Below are 25,571 nucleotides of genomic sequence, written 5' to 3' on the forward strand. Positions count from 1 at the left end.
AAGAAACTTTGGGTATAAAAATCCTTGAAGCTCGCAAGGGGGCTGTAGGGCTTCTGATATAAAAAGCAAACAAACAGAAGAGTTACAGAAGCTGGGCATAACAACGCGGTCGATGAGATAATCGGTGAACATTACCCGTCGCATAGGCTGGCATTTTGGGGGTCCCGGAGAGGCCACAAAGCAATGTACAGGCTTGACATCCCAAACCTCCTGGCTACAAAGAGGCGAGGCAAAATCTCAATCCGATTCTGGAGATCCATGTCGGTGCCGCCTTAGAGAACATGTGATCTTTGCACAAAAAGGTCGGAAGATGAGGCAGGGCAAAACTGATTATAAGGATACTGGGTGTTGTTTTTAGAACGTCCGACAATTTACCACAAAGATAACGCAACTTGCTTTAGATTTATTTTAGCCCAGGGACTGCACTGGGGGCTGTGACAGACACCACGAAAAAGGCGAAATACATTAATTAATTCGCTAATTAACTTCGAGCCCCAATTATCTTTTAAATGTAGACAGAATCGGAGCTCGTCTACAAATAGTATAGGTGCGAAAAAAGAAAAGACTATCTTAAAAACTGTAGCGTGCATGCGTTCTAAAGCCCTCAACGTTCAAACTGATAGGCAGTTTAACACAATAGCACAGCGCCTTTGAAGTAGATCGCTCCATCTGGAGCTTTCGTCACACTGCTGGCGTCACCTCTGAACCAGACGAAAGGACAGCGGTTCGTTGTGTTTCATTTCGACCACGGCCTCGCTCATAGCCGCCGTGGCTGCGTTTTTACGCAATGCGCACAGCCATGGCGCTTGCATCCTGCCTCAGAGCACGTATTTGCCGACTGGTCTCCGCTGTACGCGCCACTAGGGCTGTGTTAATGAGTGAAATCGCCTATCAAGGTCACATTACCATGTTATTATTTTTAAACAGAACTTTTTTTTTCACTGCAGTGCTTTTTTGGAGAGGTCGACGTCCAATTGAGAAAAAACAACATACTTCCAAAGATTAAAATTTAAATGTTAATCAATTAATTTGGTTAATTTCGGAACTCATTGAAGCCTTCTTGTTCTTACCTGGTGTCCGCAGTAACCCCCAATATAGCCCTAGGATTCAAAAAATTCTAAAGTCCCTTTCGATTTTTAAATTTTGCACTAAAAAAGAAACATCCTGTATAGTACAGATCCCCCACAAGTACAAGAGCGCAGCAAATATGGCTGGCGAAATCATGCTGGGAGTACGGTCAGCAAGAGAGCTGCAAGAGGCAAAACGTAGTGCATCACGGAAAAAGCGGCGATCCCACTCGCTATTAAACAAATCAAAATATTGTCTTAATTAAAGGTCCACTAGCTGTCTTTGGGTACTACCTTAAGAGCAGTGCAGGATCAGCCAGATCACACAGATCAAAATACGGCTTTCAGAATCTGCGCACCACCGCTGAACTCTCGCTCTCGTCTCACGAGCTGCGGCACAAAGGGAAATAGCTTTTCGGTATCCGCATTAAGTCGGGAAGAAATCTTCTGCGTCGTCAGTCTGGGGAGGGTCCAGCACTGAGGCCCGTATAGAAGCACGCAGAATGAAAAGGAGGCCTTTATTAAGCCCAATACCTACACACTCTGAACCGATAGACGGATAACCAGCTTTCCAACATTTAGGTAAGGTGTGCATCCTCTGTTGCATGGCCTGGTATCTGCCAAATCAACTAAGCAGCAGCCCAGACGCAATCCGAAATCTGGACATGCAGCCCTGCTCAATTCAGAACCAGCCTTCAGAAATGGCTGATCGGCAGCATTAAACAGCTCGAGCAGGACTGTTAGATTCTGTACTAGTGGCTCTAAGGATAATCTCTTCACATTTATTAAAAAAATGAGGGATGATGACACTAAACAACAAGGGAGGTAATTTAAATGTTATAAATATATAAACTAAGAAGTCTTTTAGCATAGGTGTTTAAATTGTCCATTATTAATAAGCCGAAACGGTTTAATTGTGAAGCGTATGTAAAGTGTATTTTTACCGAGCTGTACTAAATAATTTACATAAAAACTAAATATCAATGCTGTTGCTAGTGCTCTAATAAGTGCAAGCTACTTGCGTTTTTTGCGAGCTCCCAAAGTGCATGCCAGGTGATAGCTATCACATTGCAATTTTATGTTTCTAAGAACACTGATGTACCGTCTTTGACAAAAGTAACCAGGCTGCTGGGTTTCCTTCTTAACCGTGTTTGGAGCCCTTGATTTATTTCAAAAGGCAAAAAATGGTCTCTACAGATAAGAGTTATGGGCTTTATTTCCGCAAGGGTGATTAATAATTTGGCATGTCGTGTAAAACGCTTAACTACAAATCGGGCAGCCTGGTTACTTTTGGCAAAGACGGTGCATAGAAGTGTCCATAAAAGCCTAGAGAACGGCAAAATTATAACAAAAATAAACTGTCGCAATTCTACGCATATAGCAAGGACCTGAATGATGTTTGGATAGCTTCCTTGTGTGACCTTTACAATCCTTCCCTCAACGTGAGGCAGAGCCTTTAAATAGAACGAATAAATTTTGCTTTCTACTGTCTTACATATTATGAAAGCATTATACATTTCCTTGCTGCTCTTGCCTTTTTATTTTCCTTTTCAGGTAATGAGATCTGGTCACCCCGCGTAAGGTTAATTATAGTTTTTTGAAACACGTTTTTCAGAATATCTGAGTTGAACCTATTATGCTTTCAATACCTTTGAATTCTATCTTGAAAGACCAAAGCATAGAACTATTATGAACCACAAACGTTATGGTGTCGAAGACAAAGACAAGTCTACTTGTCGAAACGTTGGCTCGACCTAAAAAACTGAGTATTACCCCTCTACCCTTGTTCAGTGCTCCTTCCAACCGTTATGTATAGTGAGACACTCGAGTTCGACATAATGAAAGCTGCACAAATGGTGCCCTTAATTACGAAATATTCGGACACAAACATTTTTTCATATCACTACTAATGCTTGCATGTGAATTATAAGAAATATGAGTAAATTAAGGATTGAACTAATGCAATCATAAATATTTGTGATCTCCGCGAATTGCAAGAGCAGAGATGACATCAGGAATAAGCCTTGAAATGGGGTTTTCACTGTAATGTGCGCATATTTTTATTCCATAAAATATTCTTTACCATTAAATTACATTATTTTTCCTAAGCGACAAAGCGATATTTACGGTGGGTTTCGTGATTTCCAGAAATCAGGTGCCATTATTGAAAAGGCACAAGGCCAGCTGGGATAGTGGCTTAACCATGAACTGAAAAAATAACATGGAAGTAATAATTGAAGGAATAGCATGACGAAATATGGAAATTAAAAAAACAATGGGGATAATATGTAGCGGCTGACTTGCTGGTTTATGATACAGAATACAGAAGCATATACAGTAAGTACAATAGTGGGAGAGACAAAAAAAGGGGATGCAAGAACTTTGCCTGTGTGTGTGTCCCCATTTCTTGTTCCGGTCCCTAACGCGCTGTATACATCTGAACCAGCAGGTGACAGGAATTTTTAAGTACCTATTCTTCGAGCAATTTGAGTAAGAATATAAACGTGTGTGGGACATAGAATTTGGTCACGAGGTATGTCACAAGGATCAGTTGATTTCTGGAGAATTTCCGAAGATTTCTCATCCCATGCGATTATGGATATTAAACGTTGCCACATGGCAGAGCAAAAACTGCTCTTGCAAACTAATTGGTAAACCAAGTTGTTTATGTTAACAGAAAAAGTGGACTCCAGGAACTGCTCACATAGGTTTGCTGTTGGTGCCCATTTTGCCTTAGCCAAGGCATATAGGTTTGCACACAGTAGAATTTATGTCGTTCGTTCCTCTTCGGAAGGTTCTTTAAACCCTTCCTGCTGTGTAGTTCGGCGTAGGGAAGACCAGGAGGCGTACTTGAAGGTGATGATGGTAGAACATATATTTACAGCATGCCATATATATACAGAGTAAAACTGGAACATGAAATGAATATACAAAAACAACACTCTGCGCTGCTTTACTCTTCGGCCTAACTGGTTAGAGCCTAAGCAGAACAGCCGCGTTACATGCCTACGCATGGAGCCCCAGCTCAGACTGGACTCAACTGTCTTGGATCACGTCTCATTTTACACCTGCACAAAATAAAGAAATAGGGGCAGTCATTTTCAGAGGCCAGCCCCACACATCAACTGTCCAATAAGGAAATATGCTAGATGGGCACAGCCCTATGGGTTGGCCTTAGCCTCTAACCCAGGGCCTCACTAGCAATACAAATTACAACAAACAAAGCGCAGCGAAACTTTCCCCAGTGAGGGTGTTGAACCCTCTCCTCTTGGGAGACTTTCTTCCCACTTGTCTCCCGCACACCGCCGCCTCATCCACGCTGCCGCTGCTGGCTGAATCCTTTCCACAGTGCACTGCCCCGCGCCACCCGTGTTTACCACTACGAGCAACGACATGGAAAGGGAAAGATCAACCAGCCGCCATTCTGCAGGCCTGGCGCCGGAAATAAAGGGGAGCTTCTGGCTTGCCTGCTCTGAGCACAATACCCGAGTCAACTCCTGAATGCTTCTTCGGGCGCTCTTTTGTCGCATCTGCAGACAGGATAAACTTCCTCTCGCACTGCTCAAAGTCGCAGTGTAAAAAAAAAAAAGGCCGAAGGGTCATTTGGGTGCTCGCTACCGGCCAGTACGAAGGGTGCCATACATGCGAGCACCTAGCAGCACGTTCCGCTACGCATGTTTCAATGAATGACCTTCGGGCTAAAACGGTCCCGCAAATCCGGCGCCGACGGTCCGGTCGGCTCTCCCCACCCGCGGCACGCTTGTAGAAGGGGAACCGCTTCTACGATACCAGAAGCAGACAGGCGGCTGGCGGCGCCGTGCAGAGACACGCACTTGCAAGCGATTATCCTCGGGCGCCCCCCCCCCCCCCCCGCCCCCTACACACACCTTGAATAAATAAAACATTTAACGTAGCAACAAAACTGTGTGACCAGCTTTCACGATAATATCTCAGTGGCGCTTGAACATTTCCTAATCGGCACGCACTTTGCACCTAGATTAGGTTCTAGCTTCTCCAAACAGATTTCAGCTTTTAACTCATGAGATATACCTCAATTGGCTGACATTCACAGTGTACGGCTTGAAGTAATCCCAAAGGTTTTCAAAACGAAATGGCGTATGTCAGGCAGAGGATGTCAAACAGAAGTGCAAAGCTTGTTCAATGTTAGTGCCTGCTACTATGCGCACAGTATGTTTCCCACACATAACTTAGTTCCTCCCTGTCACAAAAATACACGATCCAGGTGAAGATACAGCAACTGAATTTGGTCCCTTCAAAGAAAAAAAAAGAAAAATGTTTTTTTTTTATTGCTGTTATAGTGATGAAAATAACCTCAACAATTACCAGCATTATTTGCGACAAGTGCTGGTTTATGTATCTACAAGCCACCGTATTTATACATACTGTCATTCGTACATGAAGCAGATATTGAGTTCATTATTATGCATTGCACTTCTATGCAGAAACTTTCTTGCTACTACTGAATTTAAGCAACAAGAATCAAATATTAGCGGCAGAGCATTGGTATTTAAGCATTCCATGCTCAAGTATGGCTCTTTGGCTGGCCACGTGGAAGGGTACACAAAGCAAAATAATATTCGTGATAATTTCCTTTTGTATGTATCGATTTGTGTGTTTTACATTCGAAACCTTAGCATTATTAATACCTTTGTGATGAGATGGAACGCAGCTCTTCTGGGGCAATTTTATCAGAAAGATTAAGTCTTCAAGCTGCAGCTTTTGCTTTCCTTCGATGAACTCGGCTTCGAATATATCAAGTGTAGTCTCAAACAATGTTTTGGCTCAAAAGCAAGCTTAAATAGAACAATAATCATGGAAAGCAATGAACCAACATTTGAAACCTTGGTTATCTAGAAATATTTATTGATTACTCTCAGTATGAACATACACCTCCCTGTTATCACCCTACTAGCCATGTTTAGATCAAGTTTAAATTTAGCAAACAAAACTTGAGAATTTTGTACCTTTCTTAGGCGGGCAAACACAAGTAATATTTCACATTGCACTATAACACTGACAACGAACATTTAACTGCTCTTCATCATTCTCCACAGACTCACTTTTGGTCTATTTCCTGGAGGGTACGCCGGCTTTTATGACATGCTTTGGAACTGTTTTCATACCAATAGTTTTCTGCAGTGAACCCAATTATTTTTAATCTTTTTGCTGTGCCCCGCAAATCAGCCTCGAAGAGATTATTCATTCTGCTTCATTTATGACTTAAATGGCTGTTTATGTGTTCCGCCATTATTTTGATATCAGATATTTAAGATAGCTTTCCCTTATTTTGCAGTTACTGCCCAAAGCTGTCAATACATTTTCAACCTCCTGTCACAAAAAAAAAAAAAAAAATGTCTTTCTTCAGGTAGCATTTTCTCCACAGTTGCCGCGCGCAGTCACTCGCAGCAAAGATGCATATGTTCCCGTTTGTCTTATATAGCAACTGACTATATTATATTTTGAACTAGAGTTTCGTTCTTTCAGTGCTGGACATGCATTTCTATCCAAGTTTGAAATGTATAATTAGGCTCTTATTTTTCGAAACAAACAGAAATAAACGGTAAAAGGGTAAGCAATTCACTGCATAACTCGGCTATATAGGCAATAGCGTTAACCAGTTAGCACTGTTAAAATGTTACCATTATTATACCTGTATTATAGGCATTATACCTGCATACTCCTCTCATCCAACCTTCAGCACAGCTAGCTTCTTCTAGCAGGTTGTGAATAATAGCAAGCAGGTGACCGTGACACACATGAGAGGGAATGGCAATAAGCACATGAAAAGAAGCCCCAGGGAATAAAAACTGAGCCTCGACATGAAGTTCCCGCCATAAAAGGAAATATTCACTTGACTGGCAATATTTCAGAGTAAATTCACAAAATTTTCATTCATTGCGCGGTTTTCCAATTCATAACGCATTAGATGCTTATGAAACAAACTTTCAGTGAAAATGAGCGTCATAAGTCTTCGCTTTGGTAAATTTCAACAATTAGTTATTCAATACACTTCTCACCAGAATCCTTTCTCTATAGGTATTTTATATTTAGTGTATTGATGAATTATTTTCATAACATGTCCTGCAGTACGATTTTGACAATTTGACAAGTGTGACAGTTTCTAGCTGCAAACAGATACATGCAAAACACAGACACACGCTATGGCGTTTCACACACACGGATGATGATTTTGGTCTTCAGTTTATAAATTTTGTTTTTGTTGTTTATTGATGATTTTTGTATGCCGATACTTTGCATCAGGAACCATTGGCTTGCCATTCTGAGCAATTTGACATTATGAGGAATGTTTCGAATTTGAATAATAAAATGGGTATTTCATCGATTACGAACTAAATTTTCTTCATTAGCATAATGAAGCATTGTTTTTTCATTGTGAGCATATTCAACAACTTTGATCCTTCTTTTTAAAGTTTTTATTTCTTCAGCTATAGCAATTAATTGATCAAATAAACACTAAATTTTCACGTTTAGCATTATTAATTATTGGCTTTTTATTTTGAACATTTTGACAACTTGACAGCTTTCAATACCTCTTTTTCAATGTTTAAATTATTTCACTAATCAATTAGATGGACAAATATTCATGATTACTATTATCAATCATCGGCTTTTCATTTGGGGCATTTTGACACATTTGAACAACCCCTTTCATTTTGTTAACACTTTACTTTCCTTAATTATTCCATTATAATGATTTCAATAAATCGCCATCGCATATCACACAACAATTAAAGATTAATCAATAGAACGATAAATTGCTACGATACATTTTTCAACGCAGCCCCCGGTTATTACCGACAAGCGGTACCGGCAACTACAACGCCGCCGGCTTTTCGGCCGGACAAGTCGTATAAGCCGTCGATTAAAAATTACTTTCCTCTCCTGGTAAACTTCCATGAGCCACTGGCGAGTGTCCTCATAAAACACACTATCCCAAAGGAAATGTTGCATTGGTGACCAGTTCTATGGTGCGTTTCAAGCCACATGCATGTGTGTCATTCAGTGATGTGACCTCTTCGGTGCCCACCTATATATCCTGCCACAGTTGGCCAATACTTTCTTTGAAGAATGATGTTACATTGATGAACTGTAACGAGATATACAACGCAGCTAGGAAAATGTATATAACCACTACCATCTGCACACAAATATCACTTATCGACTATTATCAGCAGTTACCAAGGAGATGATGAATTGTACTTGAGTAGCACACATAACTGCAGATGAAGTTATGTGATGTTAGGAAGATAGTGAGAGATCGGAAAGCTTGGCGTGATATGGTCCATAGGGTCACGAAGGCTCGGACACGACTGAACTACACTGAGTATACATAACTAATCCAAAAATAGACTGGGATCCCAACAGGGTACGCATTATCTCCTATATAGGCCTAATAGTAAATTAATCAGAGTAAAATGGGCCCAATAGCACAGGTAATATGCCTGCACAGTTCGGCGTTTTTTTTTTTTTTTCGTCTTATATGGATTAACACAGCAACACGACACAAGCTATGAGGGATGCTTTGTGGGCATCTCGGTAAATTTGGACCAGAGGAGTTCTTTAACTGACTTCGCGTAGCACATGGGGGACACGATTGTCGCCTCCATCGAAAAGCTGCCGCCGCGACCAGAATAGAACCTGCGTACTTGCATCCAGCAGCATTTAGTTCATTGCTTACAGCAGAGACTGCGCTTTCTATAGGACTACTTTTGCGAAAAAGTATGTAATAACGAGCAAGAAAGGCCGACGTACAACCCACCGCATATCATGAATCTGTGCGAGGAGTCGTGGTTTGCGCGAGTTAGGTAAACGCTACTATCTGTTTGTTACGAGCCATCGCGAATTCAAGCAAACCGCAACGTTTTCAAGCAGTCAGCACTTACCTAGGCACTAGGCCGGCTGCAGTGTGTCGTGGAAGCACAAACCTTGCGTGTTCTTCATTCGCTTCTGACATCGATTATCTGCAGCTTAGGTGTCTCTGTCGCCATAGTTTTAACGAAGCATCGAAATCAGTGTGCTTCCGTCTGATTTAGGTGCGACAAGAAAGGAAGAGCACTGAGGAGCGCAACAAAACGAAGTCGCGTGGTTGATAAGACGCCCTGATTCGTGGCCATCGGGAACGTGCCCATGGCTTATCGTAATGAAGCGCTTCGCGCCGCTTTCATTATCACGCGCGGGTCGCCCTCCTGCTGATGCGTATACTGCGTATGAACTGTCGAGTTTCGTTCGCTATCTTGCAATCTTCGGCGAAGTTCGGGCTCGGCGTCAAGGAACAAAGCGCACGGCCATGTCTACCTGGCCTAGACACATGTGGCTACAGCCTCAACAATAACTAAACTTTTCTGGTGGAATATGCAGTTGCAGTTGCCGAGCTGCCGACATACCGTTGGGCAATGGTTGATAAGTGTTTGGTCCCCGCGTTTTCGTAAAGTGTTAGTACTGTTTCGAAAGAAATATTTATGCTTTCCCAAATGGCTCATCGCAGCGCGGATGGTGTCATAAAGTGCAAATGAGGAAAAATGAGTAAATCCCGAAACACGCGTGCAAACCAGCCTCTTTACCACAAAACATAATAAGGTAATAAAGGTGGAACTGTACACAATACAACCCCCCTACCCCCTCTCCCCACATCTGCGTTTTACGGTAGCCGTGATTTATGAAATGCGCCATATCGCTATAATGAAGGTTCAGACACTTCTTGTTGGTAAAAATTCACAAAAAGCAGGCAAAAAACACCGTCTTTCGTCCAGATTGATAGCCGAAGTCACGTGGGCTGCGATCATAGAAACAAAGGGTTTGCAGGGCAAGCTTTGCAGCGCTCAAGGGCGAAATCCCTCTAAGCAAATGCAAATGTTATGATGAGAACGAAAGTCAAAGAATGTGGATGTTTAACGTGCTTTAACCTAGCATAATTGGCGAATGCGCTATAGTTTCGTACAGTATACATTTGTACATTTAGCATATGACTTGCAGTAATTCTTACCTTTTCCTGTTCATACCGCTTGACGCGGCGTATATATCTTAGCCTCCGACACGTAGTGTCAACTTTAAATAGACTCGCTCAACTTCTAGCTTGTACAGTTGGAGCACGTTACAGTTCAGCGCCTGATGATGTAACAGGCAGGTTTTATACCAACAAATTAAAGAACCGTGACTACAAGGTTGGTGAAGTCATAGAAACTGTCGACCACTCAATGCACGGCCACGTCCTCTGTCATGAACTACCTATACCAGAAAAGCGCATGTACTGACAAGGACCTCCATAGCTTGAAAGTCCCACCTAAACCATGCCACTTGAGTGGACCTGCTTGGCCTAGGGGTTAGCGTTTCTAACTAGGAAATCCAAGACAGGATTCCTGTCTCATACTCCCGTCTCAGTGACGAAGTGCGTAGTAACAGCGCCTGCAGGTCGAGGCTTCAGACATGCCTTCTTGTTTTTCTCATTTATTCGTTGAAAAACATTATTTCCCACAAAAGCCAGAGAAACAATTTTGGAATTTACAGCACGCAACACAATGAAGCCGTTCAAGCAAGCATGGTTCATCATCGCAGTATTGCTCGTAAGGTGGTTTCCGACTCTGCTGTTTTCTTGGTCTTTTTTTTTTTCTTTCGAAAGCTTGAAATTGGACCCTACGCACGACGAGAATGTCTGGGCAGTTGTCGCCTCAATTACGGCTGCATTGTACCGAGTTGGCATGGACCAAGTCGTCGTCCAGAGATGCATGGCTTCCAGGACGCTCGAGAGCGCAAAAAGGTCAGTGCAGTTTTAGCACTGATTTCCATAATGGAGAACTGTTCATAGCGTAAGGCATTTTTGCACTCATCTCTGGGGCATCGTTAGATTTACTCATACTGACATTTCGCACAACACTAAGACCCGGCGAATTTGCGCTCTTCGTATCCCAGTACATAAATTAAACAACTAATTTTTAGGTTTTCCTAGTTTGGCGCCACATTTAGCGGTGCGTTGAAAAAGGGCGGTATTATTCAACACGATGTTTTTGCCGCTTTGCTCTTCATAGCACTATTAAAAGTCGTCTTGCATTTTGCGTGTATATAGCCAGAAGCAATAAATCAATAACCTCCCCGGTGATGAACGGAAGCGCCTGATATTTAATGCACAGGACGGGAATAAATGATAACTGTAATAAGCACGTGCATTTATGCGGTGGCTCAGAGTTAGCACGTGGGACCAAACCCGGGCAGCAGCGGCCGCTTTTCGACGGAGGCGAATTGCAGGGCGCCTTTTTATTCTGCGATGTCAGTTAGGGCAATAAAACTCAGGTGTAGGAATTGCCGGAATTTTTTCACAATGGCATTCATCCTAGCCTCGGTCGCTTCAAACCTTAAAACGCTATCACGTTTCAAGAAAAAGATACAAAAATGAGATGAATGCGTCAGACTTGGAAAATAAATCTGTGCGCAATAATACCGCGGAGCAATTACAGCAACACTGACTTAATAAAAGGAAAAATCTTTTTTTTTTAGTAGCTCACTGGTTAGCATAAAAAAAAACGTGAAATTTACATTATCAAGGATATGGAATTCATTTTGTGCAAATTGTCCATGTGTAAATGTCACAGTGGACACCTAAGAAAACGCAGCCAGTTATCGATATACGAAGTTGTACGGAATGAGAATTCTAGAGTAAACAGGTAGCCGGTAAGTATCAATGTCTATGCGGTACTTACTGCGCCAACGGAGCTAGGAAAAACATGTTCTGTGTAAATATTGTTACGGGGTGGCAAGCACCGATGAAGAAAGGAGACGGAACATGACCGAGGGCGATAGAAGAGGACGTTTAATGAAAAACTTCGGACCTAACGCGAACGCGCCTGCCCACGCTAGTGCCCGCTTCTTCTTCATTGCCCGTAACAATACTCGGGGCCACCGAGCGGTCGTCCCGCTCGGTGGACAAAGAAGTCTAATTGAATCAGATTTATAACATGACGGTAATGTGTGGATCGTTAAATATAGAAGAGAAAGACGGTAACAGCTTGCCTCCATGATGACCGATGAAGCCTGGCACAGGATGCTTTTTGCTGCAATGGCTGGTTTGGTTTGGCTTGTAAGGTTTAACGTCCCAAAGCGACTCAGGCTATGGAGATGCCGTAGTGGATGACTCCGAAAATTTTTACCACCTGGGGTTCTTAAACGTGCACTGACATCGCACAGCCAATGGGCGGCCGCCGAGGCCGGGACTCGATCCCGCATCCTTGGGGACAGTAGTCGAGCGCCGTAACTACTGCGCCACCCCAGCGGGGGTGCTGCAATGGCCGCCATGATTCGAAGGTTAGGTGCCAGGCGTACATCAACGGGCACAGGCGAGGGTGATAGTAATAGAGTCGAAAGTTAAGCTAGTTGGTCACACATCTCATGGAAGAAGGCAGCAGAGCAGGAAGCAACACAAAGCATAAGAAGCACACAGAAATATAGCAGAGCAGGAAACAACACAAAGCATAAGAAGCACACAGAAATATAGTCAGTGCAGCTTTGTTCTTGTGTTTGTGTATGCTTCTTATGCTTTGCGTTGTTACCTGCTCTGCTGCCTTCTTCCAGGAGAGGGTGATAGGGTTGTATTGGCTCGGTGGGTTCGTCTGGTCGGCCTTTCTGGTCAGTCGGATCCTTTGGTGAGGTCTTTCATGCGCTGCAGTGTCTTGTGAGGTGTTCGCGATAGTTTGTGGCGTATCAGCTCGGAGGGGTCTTAACGTCGGCCAGCTTGTCTTTCTTCGTGTCTTGTAGTCAGGGCGGGGGACTGGGCAGGCGGTGGAGAACGGTGATGTCGCGTCGGGTCCGGAAGCTGGGGAACCACCAGGCGATGCGTCGTCCCAGGAACTCGCTGCTGACGGCACAAGAAAACACAGGGCGCCGATGCTCTGGGCCCAGATGATGAGGGACGATGACGTACCCTGCGCCTCCAACCAAAATGTTGCGGGGGGGGGGGGGGGGGGGGGGCAAGTTGATGAACACAGAGAACATAGAGATGATCCAATGACAGTGAGATTAATTTAATGAAAGCAGGATTGGCTCGAGCGCTCCTCCCTTTCTCACTGCCCGCGTCTTCCTTGTCTGTAACGGGAGAAAATATTGACAAGGGCGTTCACACATTGCCACATAAAGGTTCAACCGAGCGATGTCTGAGCTCCCTGTGAGCGATCTTGGGGCTTGAGAATTCGTCAGACATTTGGGAAGGGGATCACTGACGCAATCAGGTGTATACAAGGTCAGCTTCATTTCCCAGCTTCACCTGTTTTGCACACTTTCCCCATAGGTTGCTCTGGGAGCTAAACCAGAGAGATTGCACTAGTTACGATGTTTTATACGTTTATTCTTGTTTTGCACCTTGTTAAGGCACCTTTTTTGTGGCGAAATAAATGTATCACTCTGCTGGAAAACATTTTTAGCTCGCATATGTCCGCACCAATGTAAAATGTTTGTAATACACGTACAATTTAACAGCAACGCTGAATCAGCCAAGCGTGCTTTAGATACAGGAACAGTATTCCTTTGGTTCCTTTTCCACCCTAGCTAAATAGCGTGTGCATCGGCTCGGACCGGCCCGAAAGCCCATAGCCGGGCCAGGCTCAGGTCGCTTGGAAGCCACCTGCCTCGGGTTGGGTCGAGCCTAAGCCAAGGTATATTAGTCTAGGGCGGGCCGAGCTAGACACCCTGATTTCGAGGCCACATGAAACTGTTTCGAAATCACGGAAATGGCTACGTCTCGGCATACATCTACGGTGTACAGCATTTTCCCGCGTCCTCCCTAAGCGAGAGTTTCCGAATTCTTTCTTTCTGTCGACCCGCCTTTCCTCCACGTCTCCTCACCGCGAACGAATTTTTGCTAGCTGTTATTGGCCGAGCAGAGAGGCCGCTTGCGGGCTATTGAGCTATTGAGCGTCGAGTTTCTGATCTCCGCTACTGTAATACCAGCAGAGATAATTAGGTATTCTTTTAGATAATAGCGCCGCACTGTTGCTTATCAGGCGTCTCTGTTGTTGCTTGCTCCCGCCTCGACGGGGCCTTGGTTCAAGCGGAACAGCTCGAAGCATACTACAGCTCAAAGCATCAGCGGTGCTTCAGTTTCAGCTAGTTTGTCGGATCAGGCAATGCAGTGGCAGTGCCTTGCCGGCGCCATAAAAAAGCACCTGTGAAAAGGACACGGTGAGCGAGGCAAGGTCACAGAATACATAGCCAGATAATCAACCATATATTTAGGTTTAGAGCTCTCACACTTTTGGGGAAGCAAAGACGCCGCTTACCCGAAACTTGCTTTACGTACTAAAAAGGTATTAGTCATTTCAGACACAAATTAGAGCACAAAAACAAAAACTTCAGCGCCACCTGATTATGATTGATGAAAGCATCCATAAATGCATCACTTGTTGATTTTACATAATAAGTTACGATTATAACGCTATGCATGCGCTGTGCATCTATATATTGCACAATATTCGACAATCTCATCATACTGAAGTACTTCCTTTTGGAATTATCGGCTCAACTGGGTCCAGGTCTTCAGTGTGAGCGCCGGACGGCATCGGGCTCAGGCCCTTTTAGTCTGTCCGGGCCAGGATCGATCTTGTAATACATAGTACAGGCGAGACTCCTACTCCAAAAGTTCGGCTCAGGCGCACCTCTACTAACGTGTATTTTCTTGTTCTCGCAGGACTGTGTACATTGGGGCCCTTCTTCTCATTGTTGTCAATGTGATTAAAGTGGCTATGGCCGTAGCCTTGGTGCTGTGGTTCAGAGGCTGTGACCCTCAGCTCTCCGGGGCTATTACAACCTTCGACCAGGTGAGACAGTGTTGCTTAGAAATTCAGGCTTAGATCGCGTTGTAATGCAGCCATAAACGTATTGCTCTGAAGGAACTGAGGTACAATCGAAAATAAAGCTGTACAACATGAACTGGAGGCCTAGTTGGTCTGACATCTTCAAGTGGTGCCGCGCAACGGCGCAAAGCCTAGGCGAGAGAAGGGGACAAACACAGCGCTGGACTGACAACACAAGTTTATTGAGGGTGTCACCGCTAAATCTGCCACCACAGAAAAACATGAAATAGACACATGTGACAGGACATATGTTATGTTGAGGCAGAAAAGGAAAGAAAAATAAAGAGCCTCGGCCCGTGCCACTTTTAACGGGCTACATGTGACAGGACAGTCAAACCGTATCGCTGTGACATGCAGATATTTTTCATCAAGTCCGCCCATTACAAGATAGCAGATGAGATTTTTCTCTCATATGGCAATGGATGGTGCGCTGACACATTTCGCACAAAGCTTCATAATTTCTGATGCCTCAATAACATCTCTTGTTAGCTTTACTTTGTGGGTTGTGGCAATCTGGATTTTTTCAATAATGGATAACGCGAGCATTCACGGCAGTGCACTTCTATGTTGCGGACAGCATTCTTATCATTATTGCTGTGCTCCCTAAGTCTGCCATTAAGACAAACGGCCTGTCTGGCTGATGTACGAACAACAGCAAGGCAGGTGGATTAAGTGAAGAACATTTTGATGCAAGCATGTATTGTCTGTGATGATTTTTCTTGCAACTGGGAGTATCTTCTGTCCTCTATACAGATCCATTCACACTTGATGAAGCCATCGAAAATATTGGCTGGTACCTTACTTATATGAATAGCGCCGCCTGTGGATGAGTAGAATAAATAAAAAAAAAGTTTACAGCACAAATCATTGACACAACGGCATTATTGTCCGCGATTGCGCTGCTTGTTTTTCTCAAATCCTGTGTCATTTTAGCCAAAAGATGAATAAAAATTCTCGGAAACTCATTGTCAACACTGGAACTGAAAATAACAAATTTTATTCATTGCAATAACAACAAACTGTGCCAAACCACTTCTAATATGTACACATCCCATACGTCACGTCTTGACCGTTGCGCTCAGCAAGGAGGAAGAGTCCCAATCAGTTGTTCTTCCCGCGAATGTATTGAAACCCTACAGCCAACTATCATTATCTCATCGCATTCTTAATGTCGGAGTGTGCACAACTAAAACCTACTACTCAGTTATGAGATTTTCTTTTGTTATTATTACTAATGTAACCGGATAAGTATCTTGTGATATGAACATTTTTGCTTGCACGAATTTGCCACCAAGAACCCGGCTTGCCTGGCAGATTGTCATCTTCACACTATTTGTTTATTTAAAGTGCCCCTCACTTTTACTGCACGCTTCAAACATGATTGTTGCTACACATGTGTTATTGGTGACATTTGTTGGGGTGATACATTTTGACAAGCGATAATTTTTCTCCACCTTTCAACAGATCTTGCCATTTTATATAAAAAAGTACCTTGTTACATTCCCTGGATTTACTGGACTTTTTCTCGCTGCCGTAGTGAGTGCTGCAACAAGGTAATGAAAGATCTGTTCATCCTGTTTTCTTCTTGCGGTTAAGAACACCAGAATTTCTCTTCTTTTAGCGTGAGTGCTGGAGTGTATTCCGTGGTTAAAATACGGTTCAATAAATATTAATCGCTTTGGTAGCCGAACTACGATTGAAATCTTTCTTTTTCTGCCATTCCGTTTGTATTAGAAAACTACATATTTCGCTCATTGAAAATATGCGATGGAGTGCTTTCGATTCATTCCTCGCATTGCTAAATATTCAAAATGTTAATCTAACATAACCAAGAATCTACAAATAGCCCAAAACTCATGAACTTGTAATTTTTTACTGCAATTAAAGATTCAGTATAAATCGAGAATCCGCGAAGTTGAGGTCCTGCACTGCTATGCTGTTGCCGCCAGTGAGTCTTAAAAGAACGAAAGTCGCTGCGAGGGCAAGTTGTCAAAATATTTTAACAAAACCTTTTATGATGAACGTATGCTAATAAAAGGCTTATTAAATATTACTCGGTCATGACCTGTCGCCCGTCTATTGCACGTTTTCACTGCTTTGATGTGAAGAAACGCCCAAATCTGGCCATGGGCTCATTACTGTTTTAAAGAATTTTTGGGGTTTCAACAGGACTCGGACTTTGCCCCCAGAGTCTGAAGCCTCGCCGCTATATAGCTCGGGCTACGTCTGTGGCAGGGAAGAGCGCCACACCGAGGCACAGCCAGAAGGCCAATCTGTTTATTCGCTCTCGGCAGTAGCTCCAAAGGAAGGAGGCCGGGGGAAGATGGGGAGGAGGGGTCGTGAAGCTCCCTTCTTGAGAACGGTAGAAGGGGGGTGTTCGCAGCGTGGTGCGGGCAAGAGGAATGCCGAATCCTCACAGAATAAAACGAAAGTATCCGTTTTGCATGCACGCAGTGTTCACATGTGCAGAACGATTACTGAGAATCATGCCAAATACTCCGAATTGTTGAGCAAAAGCCCAAATATATGGTTCCAGTCAGTGCCCTGCTAAAAAAATTGTATGAGGCAATAACCTCCCATTTTCTCACACAGTCTTTCTCAATTAGCATAAGAAATCACATACAAGTCGCATATAATTGCATACGATCTCAGAGTTTCTTGCACACTATCATAAATTACGGGAAATATTTTATGATAATGATGTCCAACGTATGAGAGTCTATGCGATTTGATAAGATTTTGTAAGGTTATTGCCCCGTAGAACTTTTGGTTTGTCAGTAGGGTATGGTTGCAGTTCCCTACTGAAAAATGAAAAGTTTTACCTGGCGAAAACCACACACATCCTCATCAAATCACATAGACTCTCATACGGTGCACATCATTATCATAAAATATGTTCCACAATTTATGTTAATGTACAAGAAACTATGAGACCTTACGCAATTATATGCGACTTGTATGTGATTTTTTACGTAAATTGAGAGAGTGTGAGAGAAAATGTGAGGTTATTTCCTCATACAATTCTTTCAGTAGGGTTGTACATTATTTTTATTAAAATGTAACGGTTCTTCAGCAAAAAACTCAAAGACTACTCATGACTGTGCGATGTCTGTGCATGTTAAAACTCCCAGGTGGTCTAAATATTCCACAGCCTTTCATCTCTACTCTAAGTCTAAGCGCAACTTCGGGATGTTCAGCGCCAAAATTTTCACCAAGCTTTCTTTGAAGTTCAAAGTAACAACGTATCAAGCACAGTGTATTCCTACCTCCCGTGTACAATCATCTATAATTTTTAACATCTTTGAAAATTTTGTTTCAAAACCTTATGGCAGCCGTTGAAGCGTTAAACATGCCTACGTGCTTTCCTATGCAAAATAAATGATTACTCTATAGAGAAGCGCAACATTTTTAGAATGCTCGCAAATAGGAATTCGATCAAATGCTACAAGTCGCCCCAGTAAGCGTTTAGCTGTCGTGTTTGATGGCTTTGTGTAAGTCTATGTGAGTGTTGCAAATTATTACCCGCAGCTGCGGGATTGACTCGACGTGTTGGCTTAAGGGTTTGAACGCTTGACTACTAATGGTGAGGATGCGGGTGCAAACCCGCCGCGACGGCGGTAGCTTTTTATGGAGGCAAAGCGCAAGGTACCTGCGTACTGCGCGATATAAACGTGTACTTAAAGAACCCATATGGTTAAAATGCGTTCTACCCCGGCGTTCCTCTTAGCCGATGTCTCCTTTGGGCTTCAAACCCAATTTCACAAAAATAAATTGTTGGCTCGACTATAAGAAACATGACCCTCAATGCAGACATTAGTAGTTCAATTCTGCTAGATCTGCCAGATTTGGCATAGTAGCACGGCTGGAAGTGTGATTTCCAGGTTATCGCCGCTCGTTATCATGTACTAGCACTGGCAAGTCATAAAAGCGAGCGTCCCACGCGACCACGTGTCACGTGAAGTCAGACACCGCCGTGTTGCTTCCTGCTGCCCGAATTACCTTTCCGCCTTAGCGTCACCGCTGAAATGCCTCCTGTAGAAGGCGGCGAGAATTAACAAAGGCTGCCTTGGGACAAACAAATTAACTAGAAAAGTTTTCTTTGAGAAACTTACTTTTAATTGCAGTGTGTGTGGGGGAGGGGGGAAGGGGGTTTAGCTGCTTTTCCTTATACAAAAAGGTGGTAATTCGTTTTGCAAGACAATTTTCGCATTCATGAACACTTGGCAAAAGTAACATTAACTATAAAAATCTGGCGTCATTGGAGAAGCCATTTACCGGTTTCTGGGTGCTTATAGCTTGAAATATAGAGTGCTTATGCCGTAGTCGCTACGATACAACTATTGCGTTTTGTCCACTCTCAACAGCACAATATCTTCGGTAATAAACGCCCAGGCTGCAATAGTCTACGTCGACATCCTGTCACCGCGTTTCAAGAAGCTTAATGCCTGGACTGGCTGGATTACACGAGGCCTTGGTAGGCATGCACTTCTATCATATGTGGTATTTGGTGCAATCTACTGTTCTACCTGTACGCCACTTTGCAGCGGTGGCGTAGAGGTAGAACATTCGTCTCGCATGCAAGAGGACCGTGGTTGGAATCTCGGCATATATATATCAGTGTGTCGATGGAATTTTATAGTCGGGTTTGGGGCCCGACCTGATGCAGGTGAACACCTTCGGCAACGCACTTCCTCACCAGAACAGGAGTTGGCCATCCTGAGAGTGGGACATAAGGACAGACGCTACGACGAATAAAGTCATATCACATTTGCAGATACATTTTCCTGCAAAAAAATATGGAGAGCTTTTGCTGTCATTGCTATGTATAAGGCCGGTACTAATTGGATCATCAACGTTTGCATCTCAAAGGAAATTTCGATTTAGTAGCAATCATGTAAGGACTATCTACATATGTCACAATTTGTGTTAGATAGATTAGGAAGAAAATACAATGCCCTACTCATACCACTTCAGTGAATATCTTGCACAACGACTATCGCTCGCTCATTAAGACAAATGCGTTTTGCAAGTTTACATTGGAAACTGTTGCTACATATAAACCGCAGTTAACAAATTTCATCTTGTTTGAAAATTCCGTATAATTTGTAGAGATTCGGTGTTCTTTAAATGAAGGGTTTTCACAGTTTTGGCTGAAAAATATTTCACTGACCCTTAATGGTTTATGTAACATCTTATGTCTAAGATACCCGGCAAACGTTCTTTGCACCTCCGGTGGTTCATCACTGTTGTTAGGCACCGTACTTTTACACTTTTTAAGAAGCATAAAGGTCCACCCACATGGAGCGATCTTCCCGCAGCAAACCTTGCGAACTGCCGCCCGGCGGCCGATCTCCGGCTATCAATCCGGGCCAGATATTTCCGCTGGGGCGCGACCATCGTTAGATGGCAGCACTTGCTCCCGCTCCGCGCCCGCTGCAGCTCCAAGTCCTGCGCACCGACGATGCGAAAAACTTCAGAAAAGTGTGCTAAAATTTGTTGTTCCCGTAAATAATAAGCCCAATGTCAATACTGAATCCTTCCTGATGATCGCTGAGCCGTACTGAGTGGCTGGTATAGAAGCGAAAGCTGGGATGCAAACAAAGCTCTGCCGCTCTGCTCACAACCAGCTGCCGCCGTTGCGGCCCGGCTGCTTCGGTCAGCTTGCACTCCACCTCCGCTAAAAAGGGGAGTGAGCCGAAATTAATCACATTTTGCTTTATTGTTAGAGATTGTGATTGAGAGTTAGGCAGTTCTATGAGTAGACCATTTACTGTAGCACGAAAGAATTTCATAGCACCGTTTCATGCACCATCGATGCGAAACTAAATAGGCCTAGCGACGACTAAGAAGCAGCGCACGGCAGAGCACTGTCATCCGCCGCGCCAGCGGGCGGCACCGCTTTGGTAAGGTCCAACCATAAGGTACTGTAAGTGTTGCGATTTTGCCTACTCTGATGATACAGCAGAAGCGGGACCTTTTCCAACGTTCTGCTCAACACTGGCTCAAACCTTGCTTCGAAGAGACGCGCCTGCAGTACGCTGTTGCTGCGGTGTCGGAGGTTTACTTGGAGGCTGTATACAAGCGCTGTCGGGCGCAATATAAGACGCTGCCTATTTTAAGTGTTGCTCTTGAAATGTCATTAAGTGTGAAAAGTGCGTTGTTCAAACGCACCAAGGTCGTGCGTTTTCTCACTGGTTCGCCGACGCTGCCGACGCCGCCAGGTTTTCGCTTCATGTGGTTCGGAACGGAGACGGTGCGTCGGCGCTCGCCGCGCCGCACGAAGTTCGCAGAGAAAGTTCGCTCCATGTGGTTGGACCTTAACACCTCCCCATTGGTTTCTGCAAAAGCGAGACACACTGCGTCAAGCCTCCTCGAAGCTTGTTTGTATTTAGGGAACCTTTACTAAGCGGACTGAATCTGGAGCGATAAGCGGAAAAAGTATCATCGCTACATGTGTTTTTCACAGAATTATAAAAATAAAAAACGAAGGGGTGAGCAACTAGGTGTTTCTTTATATGCAATTTCATTTTGTAATTGTATATATTTTTCTCCGCAACTGCTCAAAAACACTTTGATAGTTTCGTATATGTGTAACTTTATTGAATACTCACACGGTCGTTTCTATGTTCTCTAGCATTTTCCCTTGGCGTCGTCATGACAGTCTACAGCTGTTTGTGCGTATACCTGGGAACTGTGACTAGGGTAAGAGCCCTCTTAACCTTTGTGATCACATCATTTAAATAAGCTTTTTGACTGTGTAGATGTAATCGGAAACTAAATACAGGAGTTGAATTTTGATCACTTCTTATCATGCAAACAGTTCCGTAATCTCAGCATTTAAATGTAAGATCATCCTTAATACCTCGTTTTAACACATAAATGAAAAATAAAACGCAGCCTACTTTTGCTTTAAGAGAAAAATTCCGATGGAGAAGAATAGCATTGGAGTAATCTATTGTTTCGCTTTTTGCTGAGTTTACTGAAAACGAGATAAGTTGTCAGAATACACAGCTAAGCCGCATTAGTTCTTTATCAACTACCTTCCGTGTCCTTGGACGTCGATGCTTGTTTTTACTCAGCTAACGTTTTTGCTCCCCTCTATGCAATTCCTAAGCCATAGAAACTGCATTGTTGTGCCAGCCCTGATGTATACATTCTCATCTTAGTATCTGACTCCATCGCAAACTTGTTCTCTCTTGCAGGCAATTATCATGGTGACTTCCGCGGCGACTGGTCCTTGCATTGGACTTCTGATACTCGCAGTCGCCTTCCCCTTTGTCCATTCTAAGGTGCTGAAGTCTTGCGTGCAAACGACTCCTGTTTTTTTGTAATTATTAAATATCAATTTTGATGCACTCGAAGGTTTGTTAAAGGATCGGAGACTACGGGGACTGCGGTGACATATTAATGAAAAGAAGCAGGGCTTGTTGTGTGGTTAGTAACGACAGAGTCGTAGAAGGGAGAAACTTTGAGCGAGAAACAAGATGCGGATTGAGTACTGTGAAGTACATGAACAGTCCTCATGAAGTCGCATACAGATTGGTTGTGTCATCAACCAGCGCAATAGCAGTATTTAGTGCATTTCGCTGAAACATCAATTTTTGAGACTCAGAGAAAATGGCTGAAGCTAGCTGTTTCCACATTGTAAGCCCAGCTGGCACCCCACAATCCCCCAATCACGCACTCGCAAGAAGCCTAACAGAGGATCTCAGGCCTGGCTTACCCGTCTCAGCTGATAACATATCTTCGCTCCCGAGAGCACACGCTCATCTCCACCCTCCACAAGTAATTGGACACCTAAATGATTAACAGGACACCTCTAAGCACGCGCACATGCACCTACCACTGCCAGCGTAGCCCAGAAGTCAAATTGGGAGAACTAGTGGGAAAGCAATCAACGTAAAGCGAGCAGAAATTGCTATCTGTTGCCGCGTTCCTTCGAGTTATTCACGTCTGCATCCATAAGGAGATAGGGGTCGCAAAATGACACTGGTGTGTGTTTCATGTTTATTATGTTGTTTTTCAGGGAGCGGGAATTTCGACACTGATTATGTTCATCATTCAGCTGGTCTTCATGTGGCTGAGAATTCGAGTCGATCTCAAGCCACCACGTATGCCCGGGACGTTAGACTATTGCCAAGAGAACACGACATATTTCATGAACATAAGCAACATAACATCCGTGACGTCTACCAATGGGTACAGTAAAGCCATTTTCTTTTCTATTTGCGTATGTTTAGTGCACAAGTCATCTAACATTTTGCATTCACCACAAAATCAATTTTCGCTAACACTGACCGCATGTAGCGACAAAATATTGCTGCTTCGAACTGGTTGCTTAAAATTTGATTTCTCTCGGGCGAATAATTCATCTTATTTTATTTAATTTAAGAGAAGAAAAGTATGTGATATGAAATACAGTATAGTGACGAGCTACTGCTTATTTCAACCATGCTCTTAAAGTCGTTTAATATGCGTGGCGTGCTCATTCTTTCCTTACTCCACCAAGAAGAAGGAATGCATACAAACAAAAACGCTTTTCAATAGTAGACCACAGCCACGTAGTCGCCCATTTGATATCGTTAGGCAGTTATTCCTAAAATACCAGACCGACATTAGAAACATGCCTGCTGCAGCTGGTGCTTATTCGCCGTATTTCACCATATCCGTCGCACTTGTAGAACTACAGCTGGCATATGGCACGAGCTTGGAACAAATGCGGCAGCGTGTTGAGACCGCTGTTTGTGGAACTGCTGTTGATATGTGTTTGCTTAAAACGGTAAATTACTATTCGAAAACAAATGCTCAATGCGCGCTAAAATTTTGGACAGGAATGACGAAGGTGTATTTACTTTCGCAATTTGCTCATTGGAAAGCTTTCCTAAACAGCGAGTGTTATTTTCTATTTTTGGACAGTGGACATGCAGCTGCAGCCTTTGTGCATTTGTCATCCTTTTGGAAATGTCTGCTTAGCACTTGCGGTACCATTGTCCTAGGAGTCATCGTATGTTTTGTTACAGGTCAGTACTGAAGAGGTCAGTGCGTATGTCCTCTCTTTGAGACTATACTGCTCGTGTGCACCTTGTTGCTATCATTATGCAATGGGCTAGAACTAAAATGAAATCTTTATGGCGTTATACCCTTGACAGTTTAACCCCCGTGATGTCCGCTAAATTGTAAAACGTATGTGGTTTTGCGGATTTGTAGGTCAACTTTCGCCGTGTTGAATAAAAATGAGTTCATTTTTGCGTTTGGCGCAGCACCAGGGGAGCAATGCATCATGCTATCATCAAATTATGGAAGTATTGAGAATCTGCTATTCCCGTCAATCACCGTTTTAATTGTTCGGCTGGCGCCTAAAAATTGCTGCCGTCAGCCGCGTGGATCACTAACAACAGTTAAAGGCGCCTGTTTGGAAACACTCCTCGTCTAGCTACACTTGATGGAATCCCAACAGCTGACTCATGTCACGTGTGGCTTCGAAATTCAACGGCAGTAAAGCGCGTTCAGAGGGCCTAGATTGGCCGCGCATAAAATATATTTTACAACTTAGTCACAGTGCAACTAAAGAAACGTTCCAATAAGTTGCACTTCGGCTGTATTTTATCTGATGAGTTATTTCTCTGCGACATGTGACATTATGTATTGTTATAGTGTGGTGACATTATGCATTCATCTTTCTTTGCTTTAATTCTTCTAGAAGTTCTACGCGCTTTTGTTTGATTTGTGAGGTTTTAGTTTATATTTTCTTCTCTTCATTGGTAGTTTTACGAATGTATAAGCGATAACTAACTTTCTTCATGTTTATTGTAAAGTTCCTTCTTCTGATGTCTCTAACTTTGACGATTGGGTGCCTGCAACCGGTGTACTTTTTCCATTGGACCCTTTACTAGCCGCTGGCTATGGGTCCAAGCAGTGTCTGCCTATTTTCCTGTAGCGCACCAAAAAAAGATAAAAAAAAGGTAAATCATACCTATACAAGGAAGCAAGTGTCTTGGAAAAGCATTATGGGGCCACAAAAACTGCTTATTTTTCTCGCTAGGCTATTTTACGGCGCTGGAATCAGCACGGAAAGGCTCAACACAACTTGCCAATGAGTGTTGATACTGTGGCAAACGATGCAATCATATTCGAATGGCCGTGACTTAGCAAGACACACTTTCTTCTCCAAAAACTTGTCTCGAAGAAAAAACACCTTTTATTGACAATAGCAAATAGGAGTAAAAGCACGAATGTCTCTTGGGAAGTTGAAGGAAATATATGTATCGCAGTCCTATATTGATGGCAGCGTGACTGAAGAAAAACAATGTTGGTTTGGTTCGCTTTATGGGGTTCAGCGTCCCAAAGCGACTCAGGCTATGAGAGACGCCAGGAAAAGCGATTTAGAAGATCTTCAGAATTAATACGTGAACATCTGGGTTTTGAGATTAATTTTCATTATTCGCGTCACTTTCTCTGTTTCATTCGTGAGCCCGCCACCGAACACACATTGGCAGTCGAAGTAAAACAAGAAATGTCTTGGATTCGCCACGGAGTCATTTCTGAGTTTTACGGTTTCAGGTGATGCCCCGTAATTCGTTTTTTACGATCGCCTAACGCCACCACTGTTTTAGCCAATCACGTCCCTTCG

At 43.4% G+C, this 25,571-nt stretch overlaps 1 protein-coding gene across 1 annotated transcript in view; it reads left to right on the forward strand.

The window, feature by feature from the left end:
• LOC146208024 (sodium-coupled monocarboxylate transporter 2-like) overlaps positions 1-25,571 on the forward strand; it is a 48,060-nt gene that overhangs the window by 16,631 nt on the left and 5,858 nt on the right. The window contains exons 6-13 of the mRNA XM_084591715.1: positions 10,726-10,863; positions 14,776-14,905; positions 16,406-16,494; positions 19,306-19,415; positions 21,576-21,643; positions 22,144-22,230; positions 22,968-23,140; positions 23,858-23,961. Coding sequence (XP_084447841.1) covers positions 10,726-10,863; positions 14,776-14,905; positions 16,406-16,494; positions 19,306-19,415; positions 21,576-21,643; positions 22,144-22,230; positions 22,968-23,140; positions 23,858-23,961 — 899 coding nt within the window. The remainder of the gene's footprint in view (positions 1-10,725; positions 10,864-14,775; positions 14,906-16,405; positions 16,495-19,305; positions 19,416-21,575; positions 21,644-22,143; positions 22,231-22,967; positions 23,141-23,857; positions 23,962-25,571) is intronic.

Source organism: Amblyomma maculatum, chromosome 1 (genome assembly GCF_055883805.1).
Source record: "Amblyomma maculatum isolate TAMU_Amacu chromosome 1, ASM5588380v1, whole genome shotgun sequence".
NCBI lineage: Eukaryota > Metazoa > Arthropoda > Arachnida > Ixodida > Ixodidae > Amblyomma > Amblyomma maculatum.